Source organism: Pantherophis guttatus, chromosome 2 (genome assembly GCF_059756535.1).
Source record: "Pantherophis guttatus breed Tessera chromosome 2, ASM5975653v1, whole genome shotgun sequence".
Lineage (NCBI taxonomy): Eukaryota > Metazoa > Chordata > Lepidosauria > Squamata > Colubridae > Pantherophis > Pantherophis guttatus.
This window is the reverse complement of record NC_142064.1, coordinates 29,598,446-29,616,592: the sequence shown is the minus strand read 5'-3', so window position 1 is coordinate 29,616,592 and position 18,147 is coordinate 29,598,446. Positions and strand designations below refer to the sequence as shown.

Here is an 18,147-nt window from a genome sequence, read left to right as displayed (position 1 = left end):
GGCTAGCTGGTCATGTGACCGGGTGGCCATGGCTATGTGTATAGGGACTATTCAGAGGGCTGGAAAAAATCATTTCTGACAGGTCCTTGCACTTTTGACTGGTCCTCACACTTATGACCATCCTCACATTTATGCCCGTGCAGCATTCTTAACAACCATGTCACTCATTTCACAACTGCTTCTCTTCACCATGGTGACAAGATAGGACAAAAACATAAAATTTGAGGACAGTCGTAAGTTTGAGGACTGGTCAAAAGTGCGAGGACCAGTCAAAAATAACTTTTTCAGCCTCTGAGTAGTCCATATGCATAAAAGGATACAGCAATAGAGAGGGATGAAGGAAGGGAAGGGAAATTAGAGTAGGAGTGAGGGTAAGAGAGGGAGGAAGAGAGGAGGAGAAGGAGAAAGGAAGAGGAAGTAGGGAGGAGAAGAAGAGGGGGAGGAAGAGAAAGTAAGAAGGAAAGAAAAGAGAGAGGTGGTAGGTTTGAGGAGAAAGATTGCTGTACAATAAAAAAGATGAAAGGGAAGAAAACCAACCCCAAACAAATATAAAGATATTAAGATAAAGAATGAATTGTTAAACTTTAAAGAATAAAAGAGAACAAATATGAATAAATAGCAATAATTAGAAACACACATACAAACATACAATGTATTTTCTTTGAACAGAGTATTTGGCTAGTTCACAAATTTAAACAGTGTTTAGTCATTTCAATTAAATTTACAATTTCTATATTTCCCTTTTGCCATATTTATTCCTCATCTATTTTTTTTAAAAAAACCAATATTACCCTTCATCCTCATCTCTAATCTTAATCAAATTCAGTTTTTCCCTTCTATTCTATATTATACCCCTGCCCATTGTCATTTATTTTTATATCCATCCTCACATTGGTTAATTATGTAATATTACAGTTGTTTAATACAAATTCAACATTTTAATATAAATCAATTAGTTATATAACTATCTTTTTTGTATATTAATCAATATGAACATGAATATTCCAATTATTTCCAGGCAATCCAATTTCTTACAAATCAATTAATTATATTTACCAATAATAATAAACCAAATAATTTCTCCCATATATTCCTCCAAACCACAACTTAACCATTTCTGCTTTCAACACAATATACAATTAATAGTATCTCAATTATTACAATTCCCTAGTTAAATAGAGCTTTTTTCTTTTGTGTTTTAAAATCTTGAACTCTCCTCTTTTGTCCTAAATTTCCCATTGTTTACAGTTTTGCACCTACCTTTTTTGGTGAGGAAAAAGAAAAAGAAATCTCTCCCTGCCTCATTTTGTCTCGTTGCAGCAAAGAACCTGCTTTACTTTCAGTTTCGTTTTTTCAGCATAGCTAGGGGAAAAAAAAATCTGCTCCAGGACTCTTTGCAGCTAGCAAAAGAGCCCTGCACAAAACAGCTGAGAGCAAATCAGCTGAGAGTCGGGAGGCCGATCTAATCAACTTGTGCTAATTAACCAATGCTGAAGCTGAAAGGGGCTGTTTTTTTGTATTTTTGCAGGCACCGGTCTACTCATTTGTTTTCTTTTAACACTGATCAGCTGTAGGACGGCCTTTTGAAGCCCTGCGGCAAGAGTTTAAACAGTTTTTTTTCCGTCTAGCCATCAGCTGGGACTCAGGAGGCAGCAATAGATTGGGAGTGGGAGGGTTAAGCGACCGGCGACCGGGCGGGAACTGGTTCGGGGGCGTGGCCAGCCAATCTTATTACCGGTTCTCCAAACTATTAAATTTTTTTACTACCGGTTCTTGTGAGCCGGTGCGAACCGGGAGCAACCCACCACTGGACCTGCACCATTCCCTGCCTCCCTTAGTTCTAGGGCTGAGAGAGAATGGCTGGTGCAAAATTACCAGCTGTCTACAGACTTGCCCAAAAGTCTACCATGACTGAGCTGTATAAACCAATGTTTTAATTCATTATATGGTAACTTTGCATATTCATGTTCTGTACATGTGTATTCCAATTCTGGAGGTTGCAGTCCCAGCCTCTCTTCAAAATGCCAGGCTGGGTTTAACTGAGGAAACAGTTGAATGCTATTTATTAGCTTTAGATATGTGTGTTGAAGATACAATATGGCTTACTAACTTATGGCTTACTGCTGTTACCATTTTTGAAAAGGAACGTCCAAGCATTTTGGAGCAGCCTTGTTTAGTCTCTAGATGTGTTACACTGGCTGACATTCTGGTAGTTACAATTAAATGCATCTGGATTATGCATCAGGAGAAACACTAGAGTAGGTATTCTGAGCTCATAAAGAATACTGTAGTTTGCCATTAAAATTAGTTGTCACTAACTTCATCTGGTTTACAAGATTGAGAAATAGCAGCCTTTGCATATGGAAATGTGAATATCTTTTATTCTTATAGTAATGTTATAAGGCCAGACTGTGTCAGTCCTGCTTAGACTGTGATAGAACATTGATTTGAGGTCATCTGTTACATTGACCACAGAATATTTTCTAGCAATAAATGGCATCCATTAAGTAACTTAAAAATCTAATATTTAGTAAGTTTTTAACAGAATAAATTATGGACTGAAAAATAAAAACATTTCTGTAGAGGAGTTTATACTTCTATTCTTCTTAAATCTGATGTTATTAAATATATTAATATAGTAATGAATACATTCTTTCAGTGGAGACCCTTAAAGAACTCAGCAGGATTGTAGAACTCCCAAAGGGAATTTTTTTTGATGGCAGTGAATCAATCAAGCAAATATTACGTTAATACATCCTGGAAGCAATTTACACCAGCCATATGTCTGTAAGAATGACGTATATAATCTGGAAATGCTGCCTTAATTGACAAAGCAATGGTGTGGATTTTACTTCATCGAGCAAAAGCTCGGTTATCAGATAGCTGAGGCCCTTTATAAAGACCATTTACTACCTAAAGAAAGGCAATGCTTCAGCACAGCAATAGAATTAGCACTGCTTTTTGTGATAAATCTGAGATGTCTTTAGAACTTTTCTAGGCTGGGTTCCAGTTAGAAACAATGTGGTATATAGCAGTTTTAGTGTTGCAGTAGAAGAACTATTGATTAGGCGTGCTTCAATCTTAAAATAGCTATTTACTTGAAATAATGCATTATTTTTTTGATGGAATTTGTGCCTACGTGAGAATGCATGGAGATGTTTCCTCAGTGTCAGTAAAACTTTCACCTGCAAGAACGTATTTTAATTTTCTTTACAAGATTTCATCAATTTTAAGGCCAGAACCCAGGACCTTCATTTATTTTAATATTTAGTAATGCAATTAAATTGAACAAGTATTTATTTATATGTTTGTGAAACAAGTATTCTTCAGTATTATCTGCAGGACTGCCTTTTTCCAGTTGTCTCCACCCATGTGCCTAGAATAGGCATGCTTCAGGTTCTTGAAGAAATGTCATTAATGGGAATTTAGAAAACGTTTCCTTTGCATCACAGAAACTGCCCCTTGCTGCTAGTTCTTGTAAGAGTGAAGAAGTGGAAGAACAAAGCCTAGAGTGCTTAACTTTAAAAAAATACTGCACAAATATCAGTAATATCAAAAGGTAAAGGTTCCCCTCATACATATGTGCTAGTCATTCCCAACTCTAGGGGGCAGTGCTCATCTCTGTTTCAAAGCCGAAGAACCAGTGCTGTCCGAAGACGTCTGTGTGGTCATGTGGCCGGCATGACTAAACGCCAAAGGCGCACGGAACGCTGTTACCTTCCCACCAAAGGTGGTCCCTATTTTTCTACTTGCATTGTTTACATGCTTTCGAGCTGCTAGGTTGGCAGAAGTTGGAACAAGTAACGGGAACTCACCTCATTATGCGGTACTAGGGATTTGAATTGCTAAACTGCCAATCTTTCGATCCTAGCCACTGAGCCACCGCTTCCCGTATCAGTAATATTAGAGATGTTTAATCACTTAATTAAAAAGAATTGTGGCATTTGCATGAACGATATAACAATGGAAAATGGGTTGTAGATGCACCTGCTGGGCTTTGATGCAACCCCAGAGCCCACTTTTATTGGCATCAAAAATGGTGCAATGCAATTTGTTGCGGTTTGTGATAAATCACTTGTTTCAGAATTCCAATGATAACATATAAGAAACTATATTGTTTTTAAAGTTAGGATTAAAAAATAAAGGTACATAGATTATTATTTTTTTTTCAAACGTCCTACGGGATGGAAAAAGTTGCATTTTCTAAAATAAATATATATCTAATACAAAATAATTTATCTTCAGTTTCAAGGCAGTGAAACTGTCTTTTCCCCACTGGGCAGTGGGGAAAAAAGGAGATATGAACTTGCAGGATTGATTAAACCTTGGAATTATAATTAATTTCTTTAGCAGTTACTTTCACATGAATGCTTTTATAATTCCAGTTTGCAGTTTAAATATTCTGAAATATTTATTGTTTAATAATCATTGTAATAAGTTCTTTGATTTCATTGAGATGGGTTCTATTAATTAGTTTAAGTACAAATTGTACCCAGATGAGTAAACGATTGCCATTCTGTGAGAATTAAATTAATGCTATAAAGATTAGCATTGTTAGATAAACTTGTGGTATTAGTGTTGGAAGCAAATAGCATATTGCCATACAAGTTTAGTCTTACTAAACAGCAGTTGCTGCAGTTTGAATAGAAAATCTTCCATTCATAGTTGGATTGTTATTATTCCATTATATTTTGCGATAATGTGTAACTCAATGAAATTAACATGATGTTTAAGCCTAAGTAATATCTCTAGAGAACAAAAGGATTGTTCTGCAATTGGAAACAGTATTGTTTGGAGATTTTGTAGCAATGAAACATGGAATAAGGCATAAAATTTTTAAACACACAGAATCACATTTTCCCTCTGCAAATTACAGGTGCATATTTAATTTAATTTAATTTAATTTAATTAATTAATTAAATTTATATGCCGTCCCTCTCTGAAGACTCAGGGCGGCTCACAATACATTTAAAAAAATCATTATAAAAAGACATTGAAAAATTAAAAAACATTAAAAACATTAAAAACTCATTCACACCATTCATGGCCGGATCTCGCCAGATCGTAAGAATGAGATCAACAGCCCTAGGCCTGCTGCAAAAGCCAGGTCTTCACCGCTTTTTGGAAGGCCAATAGGGTGGAGATGGTCCGGACCTCAGGAGGTAACTGGTTCCAGAGAGCTGGGGCTGCCACAGAGAAGGCCCTCCCCCGCGGGCCCGCCAGTCAACATTGTTTAGCTGATGGGACCCGGAGGAGACCAACTCTGTGGGATCTTACCGGTCACTGGGAGCTATGCGGCAGAAGGCGGTCTTGAAGATAACCTGGCCCTGAGCCATGTAGGTCCATATCCTGATCTAAGAAAACAAATTGCTTCAAATCAAAAACAAACCCTCTCATTATTATTGCCAGAACATTATGTTGTAGCCTGTGAGCTGCCAGCTGCCAGAGAGAGGGGGTGGGGCAGAGCCTGGACCATCCATCAGTCCTCAGATGGAGAGTTAACAGCCCCCAGGTCTGGAGGTGGCTGATGAGGAAGAGGACGAACAGCTGGGTCCACTGCCTAACATACAAATGCGCAGAAGGCAGAGGAGAGCAGTGGAAATCCGTGGGCTGATCTTTGGGAAGGAAGAGCCACCGCTGCTAGCGAAGCCCCACCCTAGCCCTGGGAATAGGGTGGAGATGAATGGATATGGCAGACAACTATTCATCTCCCTGCCTGACAGACTTGTTAGCCTGTGGTGAAAGAGAAACTTTTTGCCGGGGCTGCTAGCGCTTCTAATAAAGGAATCATTGCTTCAACCACAGAGGGTTTGTCATGTTTCGGGAGCTGGGTCAGAACACATTATTTATTATATAAGGAATATAAATACAGGTAGTCCTCGACTTATGACCACAATTGAGCCCAAAAGTTCTGTTGATGTGAGACATTTGTTAAATGAGTTTTGTCCCATTTTATGACCTTTCTTACCACGGTTGTTAAGTGAATCACTGCAGTTGTTAAATTAATAACATAGTTGTTAAGTGAATCTGGCTTCCCCATTGACTTTGCTTGTCAGAAGGTCACAAAAGATGATCACATGATCCCAGGACACTGCAACCGTCATAAATGTGAGTCAGTTGCCAAGCCCCTGAATTTTGATCAGTTGACCATAGGAATGCTGCAACGGTCATAAATCTGAAAAACGATCATAAGTCACATATCAATGCCACTGTAACCTTGAACGGTCATTAAGCAAACCGTTGTAAGTCGAGGACTACCTGTACAGTGTAAACCTCATGCACAAAGAGATTTCAGACATTGCATGTGTTTTTTCGGTTTGGTTTGACTTTGGAGTTCAGTAAAGACCCTGTCTTGTCTTTACTTGGTATGTCATGGCCAGGAGTGTTTCATATTTGGAATATCATATTTTGGTGCTGTTCTGAGGTGTGATATAGTTATGCACTGTTCATGAAAGTCCAGCCCACTACTTCTGTCCATTTCCCATATTAAATAGCAATAGCATTTAGACTTAAATGTCATGGCCCCATCAGAGTCCTGTTCGGAGGAGGAGGAGATGAAACTGGGACCGTCGGACAGAGAAGGCACACCTTGGGGTGATGGAGGATGCTGTCCCTCAGGCATTGGGGAAGGTAGTCGACCAGATGGAGATCTGCCTGCCTGCACAGACATAGAGGAGGATCGGTTGCTAATCGGCAGTGGTGCTGTTAGGCAGCCAATCTCCTCTGATGAGGAACAGCTACCTGTGTTCCACTCTCCTTGCCCTTGGATTGAGTGGAGTAGACAGATGTTGATCGGCTGCCTATCGGCTACCACTGCCGGTCAGCAACCAATCCTTTTCTGTGTCAGCCCCTGGTGTGCCTTCCCTGTTGGATGGTCTCAGGTCCAACTCCCCCTCCTCCTCCTCCGAACTGGGCTCTGATAGAGCCATGACACTATATACTGCTTCATAGTGGTTTAACAGTTCTTTCTAATCCACGGGTTTCAAACTCGCTGTTTGCCGTCGCATGATGTATCGTGATTTTTTTTCCCCTTTGCGAGAGCTGGGGTGGGCATGGCTTGCACATGATGCATCCGGCCTGCGTGCCGCCAGTTTGGCACCCCTGCTCTAAGCGGTTTACAGGGACAGCATACAAATAGTCCTCCACTTACAACAGTTCATTTAGTGACTGTTCAGAGTTAGAACGGCACTGAAAAAAGTGACGTCTGACCGTTTTTCACATTTATGACCTTTGGAGCATCCCCATGGCCACGTGATTCACATCTGGATGATTGACAACTGACTCACATGATGGTTGCAGTGTCCCTGAGTCGTGTGATCTCCTTTTGTGACCTTCTGACAAGCAAAGTCAATGAGGAAACCAGATTCACTTAACAGCCATGTTACTAATTTAACAACTGCAGTGATTCACTTAAACAAATGAGGCGAGAAAAGTCGTAAAATGGAGCAAACTCAGTTAGCAAATTTCTCCCTTAACAACATAAATTTTGGGCTCAATTGTGGTTGTCAGTTGAGGATTACCTGTATTGCTCCCAAAATCTGGGTACTCATTTTACCAACCTTGGAAGGATGAAAAGCTGAGTCAACCTTAAACCGGTCAGGATTGAATTGCTGGTAGCGAAATACAGAGTCAGCCTGCAATGCTGCATTCTAACCATTACGCCACTACGATTCATAAATATGGTTCCTGGCCATCAAAAATTGCCTATCTTTGATTTAAATCAAAACTCAGAAGCTTTCCAAGGCTTCTGGCAAGGATTTTTTTTCCTCTCAGAAGGTATCTGACTGATATTGATTTATTTCAGAACTGTGTGTGGATCCATTTCTATTTTGCCAGTATGGATTTTTCTCTCAACCAAAACTGAGTTTCCAAATTTGTGTGTGTGTGTGTGTGCGTGTTTAAATATGGATGTGATTGTATTTTATTCTTTAAGTCTCCCTTAAAAATTAAAACAATTTTCATAGCTTTTTTTTTTTTTTTAGATTTTCATTCAACATTTTGCTATGAGCTGAATAACTGACATTCTATATGAAGTAATGTATCCTGTATAACTCTGTGTTCTGGCTTAGTCAGGACATATCTTTGGAAATGCACTCAAACTTTTAAAAAGAAGTATTTTTGCTTCCAAAAAAAAAAAAAAGCTGAGATCATTCACCTGTAAACAGGGAATTTTTTTTTTCCTTTGCAGCAAATTGTGTAGAGTTCTCAAAGTCATTCATTGTAATAGGAGTAAGGCACCAAGCTTTCTGGATGGAAAAGCTGCCAGGAGGTCTGAAAATAATCTATCCAATTGTGACACTCTCCTGGTCTGGCTGATGCCTATGTACAATTATACCCTATTAAAATGAAAAGCCGATTTAGGACCATCCATCTCTGAAAAGACAAGATAAAAGTAAAAGTATGCTAGAAGGTAGTTTCGCATATTGAGTAAAACATTTTTCCATACAACGAGGGCCTTGAAATGGGAGCGTGTACAAGGTAATATCACCATATACCTATATGTGCTTAATTTCCACCAATATTTGTGTTTTTCCTAGAACAGGGGTGTCAAACTCGATTTCATTGAGGGCCACATCAGGGTTGTGTTTGACCAGTTTTTACTGGCAGAGGCACCGTGGGCCAGTCCTTTGCTGTTTCCAGGGTGGCCCCACGGGCCAGATCTAAGCACCCCGCGGGCCAGAACTGGCCCTCAGATCTTGAGTTTGACACCCCTGTCCTAGAAGAAGCATTATGAAGATCAAGGAGATATTTAACAGTTACCCTTACATTTTATATGCATGGATGGACTAACTGGTCTTTCCCACTATCCCTTCCCAAATATGTTCTGGATAAGTCATAATCTTTGCATGTGATCTTTTTTGTGTAACGGTGAGAAACAGGTCCCTACTTTAGCCTGTTACATAATATTTTCAGCGTAGTATTTTTTTCCTAATTTCTAAATTGTTTGGGATACAATTTAGGCTGAAGCGTAAAAATTGAGAGTGGTTTCTTATGACTTCTTTTAAAGAGGAGAATCAAGCTTGTAGCTCACTGTAATCCTTGTTTTTTTTTTCAGGAAGGAACAATTAGAATGCAGTGAAAAGTGCTCTCGCACTTTTAGCTACTTAACTAAAGAAAAGCTTTCTTTTCTTTTCTTTTTTTGGCTTTGTGGTTCCAGACAACAAACAGTCCACAAACGCCAGAAACTTGATAGAGAAAAAGGAATAGTATCATCTTCCATCTGTATAGAGCAATACATCCAGTGGTGGGCTGCCCCCGGTTCGCACCGGTTCTATAGAACTGGTAGTAAAACCGGCGGGAGGCTCCGCCCACCAACCCAGACATCATGAAAATGCTTCTGCCTATGCGCAGAAGCTTCTGTGCTTACGCAGAAGAGCACGCATGCGCATGAGTGAAGTGCGCATGTGCACGCAGCCACGCTGCAAACCAGTAGTAAAGGTAAGTAGAACCCACCCCTGAATACATGTATCCAAGCTGCTGGAATTATGGGAAAGAACCAGGAAAAAAATGTGTGTACTCTATAAATAAAGGAAAGAGAGGGAACAGTTTACTCTTTTAGGCCTCAATATTGTTGTGGCCCCGCCCTCTGAGCCTGTCCCATCGGAGGAAGAAAGCTCCGAGCATGAGGAAGAGGAGTCAGCCAGGCCTCCCTCTCCAGGCCCCTCCCCTCTGGCATTGTCTCAAGTGCCGGTCGAGGGAGAGGAGACAGCTGATTCCAGTCAAAGTGATAATGAGACATCATTCCTGGACGCACGCCTCCGAAGGCGTGATAAACGTTTGCAGCAGTTTAGGAGGCGTGCTAGGGATTAGCACTGAGTCACTGGACCACACCCCAGAGACCACACCCCAGAGACTATATAATAGAGAGTGGTGGTCAAGGATCTTTTGTGACGAACAAAGCAAAACCTTGGAGTCACTAAAGCCTCGTCCGGAACTGCTGGGAGGAATATTATTTCTGTTTGGACTTTCTTGAACGTTCGTATTTTATCTGTCTGTTTGTGCAAATAAAGTCCCTTGGCAGACGGTGTGTCTATCACTGCCAAGTCGGAGATAAGAACTGGGTGCGTTCCAAAGTGTTTCCTTAACCCTCGACTGGCTGTGTGTGTGTGTGTGGGTACGGGGACAGATCAAATATGTGTTAGCAATAGCAATAGCACTTAGACTTATATACCACTTCACAGTGCTTTACAGCCCTCTCTAAGCGGTTTACAGAGTCAGCCCTTTGCCCCCAACAATCTGTGTCCTCATTTTACCCACCTCGGAAGGATGGAAGGCTGAGTTAACCTTGAGCCTGGTGAGATTCAAACTGTCAAATTGCAGGCAGCCGCCAGTCAGCAAACGTAGCCTGCAGTACTGCACTCTAACCACTGTGCCACTGTGGCACATGATGTTACCTTTCATGATGTTACCTATCATATATAGGTAGTCCTCAACTTACAACCATTTGTTTAGTGAGCATTCGAAGTAACAATGGGACTGCAAAAAGTGATTTATGACCGTTATTTTCACTTATGACCATTGCAGCATTCCCATGGTCACGTGACCAAAATTCTGATGCTTGGCAACTGGATCATTCTTATGACTGTCGCTGTGTCCCAAGGTCATGTGATCACCTTTTGCAACCTTCTGATAAGCAAAGTCAATAGGGAAGCCAGATTCACTTAACATCCATGTTACTAACTTAACAACTGCAGTGATTCACCACAATTCGTAAAATGGGGCAAAACTCACTTAACAACTGTCTCATTTAACAACAGAAATTTGGGGCTCAATTGTGGTCATCAGTCGACGGCTACCTATAGCTAAGCACATAGTGCTTAAGCCATCACCCAAGACCTATAAACCACACATAGTAGCAAGGTTCATGTATCATGTCTAACTATGCTAAATAAGGCTGAAAAAGTAAATGTTTGATTTTACACACTACTGGGAGTTCTCTAGATAATGTTGATCAACTCAAACAAAAGTAACCATAAATAAACTAGCATAAAAACACTACCAGAAAACATAAAGCCCATATAAATAAGCAAGATGTGTGAATCCAGGTTGGGTGAAATTGAATGTTTTTATTTTTCTCTGTTGGTTTGGTCTTTACCTAAATGCATTCAAGATATTATTGAAAGAAAACACAGGCCCAGCATAGGTCAAATAGGCATTGGACCAGTTTGGCACTTTGCTCTTGAGTTCTGCAGACTTTCTTAGCAATACATGTCATTGCTGCCAGTTAATCAGGGCTATGTTTATAAAGAGCTTTGACGTGAGAGTTTCTCACTCAGTGGTAATGAGATAAGGCCTTCTGAACCCTGCCAGCTGCAGGAAATCCATGTTATCCTGCCTCCTTTGCTCTCTGTGTCACTTCAGCAGAGCCTCAGAAAAGGACATTCTCTTAGACAGCCACAAGTGCTTTTATGATTAGCTTGAGGCAACTCGTACTCTGTGGCTCTGATTCTCTAAAAGCCCCCAGATTTCTTCAAGTCTGCAAATGGCTTTTCCCTGGGACCCTCTGGAAATCTCAACTCTTTCGTGCCCCTCTTCAAGAAACAGGAAGAGATTTCGTTTTTTGAAGTCATACAGGTACTTGGTCTGACATTTATTGTAGGCATAGTTTTGTACTTGGCCTCAAGCGGAATTGACAAAGTTGAGTGGGATGTGGAAAGGTATTATTGCTCGCATTTTTGTCACACAATTCATATTTTGCATGTTACAGGAATTTTGTATGTTATAGGAATCTTCCAAAGAAGTAGTTTAACATACAATGTAAGAATTACTTTAACATTAGTGTGTCATCCATTAATTAATATTTTAAAACAGAAAAATAAGTATAAAAAGAAATAACCAGCTTTTAACTAAAGAAGGTTGGGCCAGTTTTAGAAATCCCTTATCTAATTAACTGTAATAATAAATGGTGCCTTTAACGTCAATGAAACAGTTTTAAAAGTTGCTTTCTTCATAACAATTTAGGGATGTTAAGCAATGTGATAAGTGATAATCCTTTTCTTATTTGTACTGTACAAATAAAATAATATGAAATAAAATGCATTTCCTCTGGGGGGAAAATACAATATTTAATAAATGAGCAATGATTTAAAAACTTGCTGCTTTGCTTTTTATTTTACTAATATAAAAGACATTATTTATAGCTGCTGCTGCTCTTAAAGTTGTAATCCTATATTTTCTAATCCAGGAGTAAATCCTTTCTAACTCATTGATACTTCTACATAAAATACAATTCCACTCTTATTCATTAATAATTTCTGTTCATGTAATAAGGAAAATTGCTTTATTCTATGTAGTTATATTAGTTATAGTTATATTAGGCTGTAATCCTTACTTGGGAGTAATTCAATTTAATGACCTGTATATAATTGCACAGTATAGTTATAATCCTGTTTACATTTACCTGGGATTAAGGCCACTTGAATTTAAGAAGGGACACACATAGAAACGTGATCTTGATACTAATATTTTTACAGTGCCAAAGAATGTTACAAATGATTGCATGCAGACATAGGTATACAACCTTAAACCTATTATGGTGCAAGTATAGGAAAAAAACACCTAATATAACATTCAATTTAGAGCACAATGTTAAATGCCATAGATACAATAAAATGCTTTATAACATGTAAGAAAGAGCAGTTTGCTTACTTCTGTACTTTTGTACTTTCAATCGAATTGTCAATTGTCTCTTTGAATAAGGGAGGTCAGGAAGGGGAAGCAATTTTTACCTTTCTCCATGACTCTCTACTTCAGAGTTTTAGTCTTATGTGTCAACATGTTAAATGCATTCTGGACTCATAGCAAAATTGCATATTAATCGGTAATAAAGCTTTACTGTAATAATTTTTTATTACTTTTTGGGTTAAAAATTTAAATATAGAAGGTATTTTTAAAATTAAAAGGTACCATTTACTGAGTTCTTTGTTGCTGCTAGATGTTAAATATGGTCACAGTGCAAGCTTTTCTGCAGAAGTCACTTAGTTCTAGAAATTGATGGTATCTGAGGAAGGAAATAATGTGAAAGGGGAAGGCATTGGATGGGGAAGGTCTCACAGTCTCTTTCTTGATTAAGACAAAATTTCATAAGGTGTATAATGTTTCCTCCCTACTTTCTGTCTAAAACAAATGTAGAATCTTTGCTTGCCATTCCAGCTGTGTATCTAATGACTGGAATTTCCCAGATGTTAATCACCTTGGGGGTATTTTCACCTCTGAATTTGGACTTTAAGATTTTCTTTTCTCTTCTGATGTATTCTAACCTTCTTCACTTCAGTATGGTGGATTAATTATTATTATTCAAAACATTCCAAAGCATTAAATAAGGGCAAAATAATTAGATAAAAATAAAAACAGGATAATAGCAATCCATAAAATAAATAGTACAATATTAGGGGTAGTTAATTGGTTAAGAAATATATATATGTGTTTTTAACAGCAGCTTAAAACTCACATATTTTGTTGCTTGGTATATTTCAATGGAGATTGTCTTACAGAATTAGTGCCACAATAGGAAAAGTCCTCCCCTCCCCCCCCCAATCTTTATGAAATAGATGTGGGACTGGCCCTCAAAGGATATGGATATATGGGAGGCTGTTATAATTCAAGATTAGATTATAATCATTATCATCTTAATCATCATCTTGAAGGAATGCAGCTATGTACCAGAAAAATGGAATAATCACATGTTTTCATACGGCTAGATTTTCTTTTTCAGTGTGATATGAAAGAAACCCTAGAAACCATTTGTTACACAATTGTTAATCTGCAAAAATTGGAGCAGATAGTAGAGAGATAACAAAATAATGAAGGTTATTTGAAAATATCCAAAATTTAATTATAGGCAAGAATAAAAATCAATACCTACAAAAAGATCGGAACAGGAAAAAAAACATAGTGTCATATTTATAAGTGAAAATATTTTATTTATATTGCAACATCCACTGGTAGAGACAATATCAATTCTTAATTCAGATATGTGGTGTTTTGATTTGGGAAGAGTCTCGGACGCTTTTCCTTCCACAACTCCTCTCTTTTGTTTCCTACTTTCTATAGCCATAGTTATTCAAACTGGAAAATTATTACTGCTATTCATGATTACTTTTAAATCACATTTTATAAAATATTTTCACATGTAATTTAGAAACAAATTCTGAATAGGTAAGATGTAACTTTTTTCTGTCCCGTTATCCCAGTGAACTCAATTTATATGAAGTAGAAAAGACAGTAGTGACTCCATGCATAGGAGAAATAATGCATATGTATGGTTATTTCTGATCCTTTCAAGCAGAGAAATAATAGCTTATAATAATGCATATGTATGACTAGTTCTGATTCTTTCAAACAGTTCTTTCAACAGTTTTGTCAATTTTTAATCTAAAGAAATGATCCTTTGGAGAATTTGAATATGATGCCTTCAGAGCTGCAGTGGAGTGAGCGCAAACCATAAGGCAATTTTCTATACCAAATTAGAAAAGGGTTGGGAAAGCTCCTTTTCTTAAAGAAAAAAGAGCTTTGGATCTTGGTTCGTAAAAAATCTTCATCTCAAAATTTTAAATGACAATAATTTTCTTTGTAAACAAGTTGATTGTTGTACTCCAGCTCTAGCTTAAAATTGCCACTGGAATTGAAGCATAAACCCCCACTGCAGGGGTGAAATGCTCCCTTTTTGGACCGGTTTGGGCAATCCAGTAGCGATTGTGGCAGGTGGTTCAGAAAACGGGTAGTGATGGCAGTGCGAGGCTCTCCCCACCCACCCGGGTGTCATTACTTACTGCTTTTAAAAGGTAAAAAAAGGCTCTGACGATCGCGCACCACAACTGTGATTGTCAGAGCCTTTTTTAACCTTTTAAAAGCATTGTTTGCAACCTATTCGGCCCAATAGGTTGTAAAAAATGCTTTAAAAAAGTAAAAAAAAAAGTTGGCCACACCCACCCAGTCACATTACCCCCCCACAAGCCACGCCCACAAAACCAGTAGTAACAAATTTTACCTTTCACCACTGCCCCACTGCAATTTAGTTCTCAATTCCAGATAAGCAAATTTGCAAACATTCAATTTGTGAAAAAATGTAAACAAATATTTCTTTAAAAAAACATTTCTTTAAAAAAATTGGCACCAAGTAAATTGGGGGTCTACAGTTGCTAGACCGTGCTCTCTTCTAGGGGCATATATCCCACTGGGAGTATCTATGTAATAAGAAATTTGTTTCTTACTACACATGTTCTAATTAAGTTAACTAGACTAAGTGTCTCTGGATCTGTTTTGCGTAATGCTGTATTCCCAAGTGTCCAAATCCTGGAAAATAATAGTGGCTATAAAAAATAATGGACAATTGAGTACTGTTTTTTGTGTTCTTTTGTTTTACTCCCTGCTTTAGTTTCCTTCTTTGATATCCATCTAGGATGTTTCTTCTGGCTATGAAGTCTTGTCATGTGGTAATAAGCAGCTGCCAACCATTGACTTTTCAAGTACATGTGTGGAAGTTTACACTAAAAGAGAGAAAGGACTTGAGAAATTCAGTCTAACCATTTGATTATTCCACTTAGTGCTACAATTTTCTCCTAAGTCTTTATTGTTAAGCTTGTCTCATGCATTTTATTAATGATGTTGGTAATGAATCTGTGGATACTTTTACCACAAATAAATATTTAGACCAGAACTGATAAAGATATGACCTGCAAATTTATCAGGATCCTTGAAAAAACTAGTTAATCCTACCAGATTATTCACAAATTACTGAACTATCTTCAGGAGCCAGGAAGTGAAATCAGAATAGCTGCCCTACTTGTGGGACTTACAGTTTGCCTCTTCTGCATTGCCTTTACATAAGCAGCACATCTCAAGCTATATAGCAAAAAAAGTTGGATTTAAGTATTTAAACTATAGTCTGTTTGGTCTTCCTAGGTTTGTTTGGCAATCCAGCCATTGTGATTTACAAAGAATAGTATGTGGCTTGTGAAAAGTATGAATTCATCTGTGATACTTAAGGATTATATGTGAGCCAGTTCATGATGGCATATATTTATTCTGTTGTTCATCTCTGAGAGAATTCTTGAATAGAATGATATGAATCTGGAATGAAAGCCCAACGATAGGTCTCTGCCATCTTTCGGAAGCACATTGAAAGCACAAGCTTTAGTCATTTTTCTTCCCAAATGAGGTGATTGACAAAAGGTCCATAGCATTAGCCTTTTCCATTCTATAGGATAGTCAGGTGGGGATCTTCCATAATTATATTAATGAAATATATCAGATTTCGTTGAATGGAGAAATGTGTGATTAACCAAAATATTCCATTTTTTAAATGTTTACTTTAACCTATTAACAATCCTATTGCCCTATTTAGAATTTAATTAGATTGGTAGGGACCTTGCAGGTCTTCTAGTTCAACCCTCTACCCAAGCAAGAGACTCTACATGATTTCTGACAAATGACAGTCTTGAAAGCTTCCAGTGATAAAGCTCCCACAACTTCTGAAGGCAAGCTGTTCCATTGGTTGATTGTTCTGTCAGAAAATTTCTCCTTATTTTCAGGTTGAATCTTTTCTTGATCAATTTCCATCCATTATTCCTTCTATGGCCTTCAGGTGCCTTGGAAAATAGCTTGACCCCTTCCTCTCTGTGGCAGCCCCTCAAATATTGGAACACTGCTATCATGTCTCCCGTGGTCCTTCTGTTCACTAGACTAGCCATGCCCAGTTCCTGCAACCGTTCTTCATATGTTTTAGCCACCAGTCCCCTAGTTAGGAAGGTTAGCAGGAAGTAATATGTGAAGGCAGTTTTAGGTATAAAGATAAATTATCTGAAAAAACAGCAAACAAGGCATCATTTATTATTTTTATTTATTTATATTTCCTATTTCTGAACTGCCCATCTCCCTCAGATTTCATGTTGTGGGCATGAGAAAGAGGCAGGGAGGTTGTGATTTTTATTCACTATAAATAAATCTTGCATGCTAGATGGAACAATTGCTACGCTTCTTTGTTAAAAGACTTTTCTAGTTCTTGAAATAAAGTTATCAGGCTACAATTCATCAGTCTAATATTCAATATTGAAACCAAGATGTTCTTACAAGTCAATTTAATGTATTTCAGGGGAATAGGAAAAATAAAAAAATCTGTACACTACCCATTTCTAGGAAGGTGCTATTGTTTTATTTTTTTTATTCCTCCCTGCGAAGATAACTTTAAATTTAAGAACTTTGACAATAATGTATCAGAATCATAAGAGTATTATAAATAGAACAGTCATCAGATATGATACTAGATACACCAAACAAACATGTTGACACAAGTACAACTTATGTGCTAGAACAGAGTTCTTAGGAACTGCAAGTATAACTAAAATAAGTATCAATCTGAATGCTGTATGGTTTGCTTAGGACTAGCCAATTGCGGCAGTGATTTATTTATTTATTTATTTTTGGTAAAATACTAAAATATATATTTGTTTCTTCGTATTCATTCATAAGTAAAATTATTAATTTTATTTTACTAAGTTATTAAAACTTCCAAATGGATTCAAGTCCACCTAAAACTACCCTGATTAAGATCTAGTCATTTGTGGATATATTTTTTTCCTCTTTGTCCCTTGTAGCGATGATGACTCACTCCTCACATAGTCCCAAACTCTCCATAAGTGTCTGAGGGAGAAATGTTCTTGGCCTGGGACTAAAGGAAAATAAAATTCAAACATGCTAACCAACTGCTCCTATTTCTATAAGATAAGATGGATAAGATAGGCTCTCTCTGATGGCACATAGGCTGTCACCCCAGTTCAAGGGAAAGGTAGCCATCACTGAGATAGGCTATAAGAGCTCCGGTGGCGCAGTGGTTAAAATGCAGTACTGTAGGCTATTTCTGCTGACTGCCAGCTGCTTACAATTTGTCAGTTTGAATCTCATCAGGTTCAAGGTTGATTCAGCCTTCTATCCTTCTGAGGTCGGTAAAAAAAACTGAGGACCCAGATTGTTGGGACCAATATGCTGACTCTGTAAACCACTTAGAGAGGGCTGTAAAACACTGTAAAGTGGTATATAAGTCTAAGTGCAATTGCTATTGCTATCTTAGTGCTGCTTCAGGGCATCCATAGGAATTTTTCTATCATATAACAAAAAGGGTGATACTTGCTAGTTGACATCTAGAAACCT

The 18,147-nt window shown here is 38.0% G+C and overlaps 1 protein-coding gene across 9 annotated transcripts in view; it reads left to right on the top strand.

Annotated features, from left to right (window-relative positions):
* The window catches only part of PDE4D (phosphodiesterase 4D), a 706,231-nt gene that overhangs the window by 507,456 nt on the left and 180,628 nt on the right, over nucleotides 1–18,147 (top strand). The window contains exon 1 of one of the 9 annotated variants that reach the window (XM_034440940.3): nucleotides 11,371–11,574. The exons of the other annotated variants lie outside the window; for them this stretch is intronic. Within the exon in view, the coding sequence (XP_034296831.1) occupies nucleotides 11,483–11,574 (92 nt within the window). The 5' untranslated portion in view covers nucleotides 11,371–11,482. Of the gene's footprint in view, nucleotides 1–11,370; nucleotides 11,575–18,147 lie in introns of those variants that run through there. 9 annotated transcript variants of the gene reach the window in all.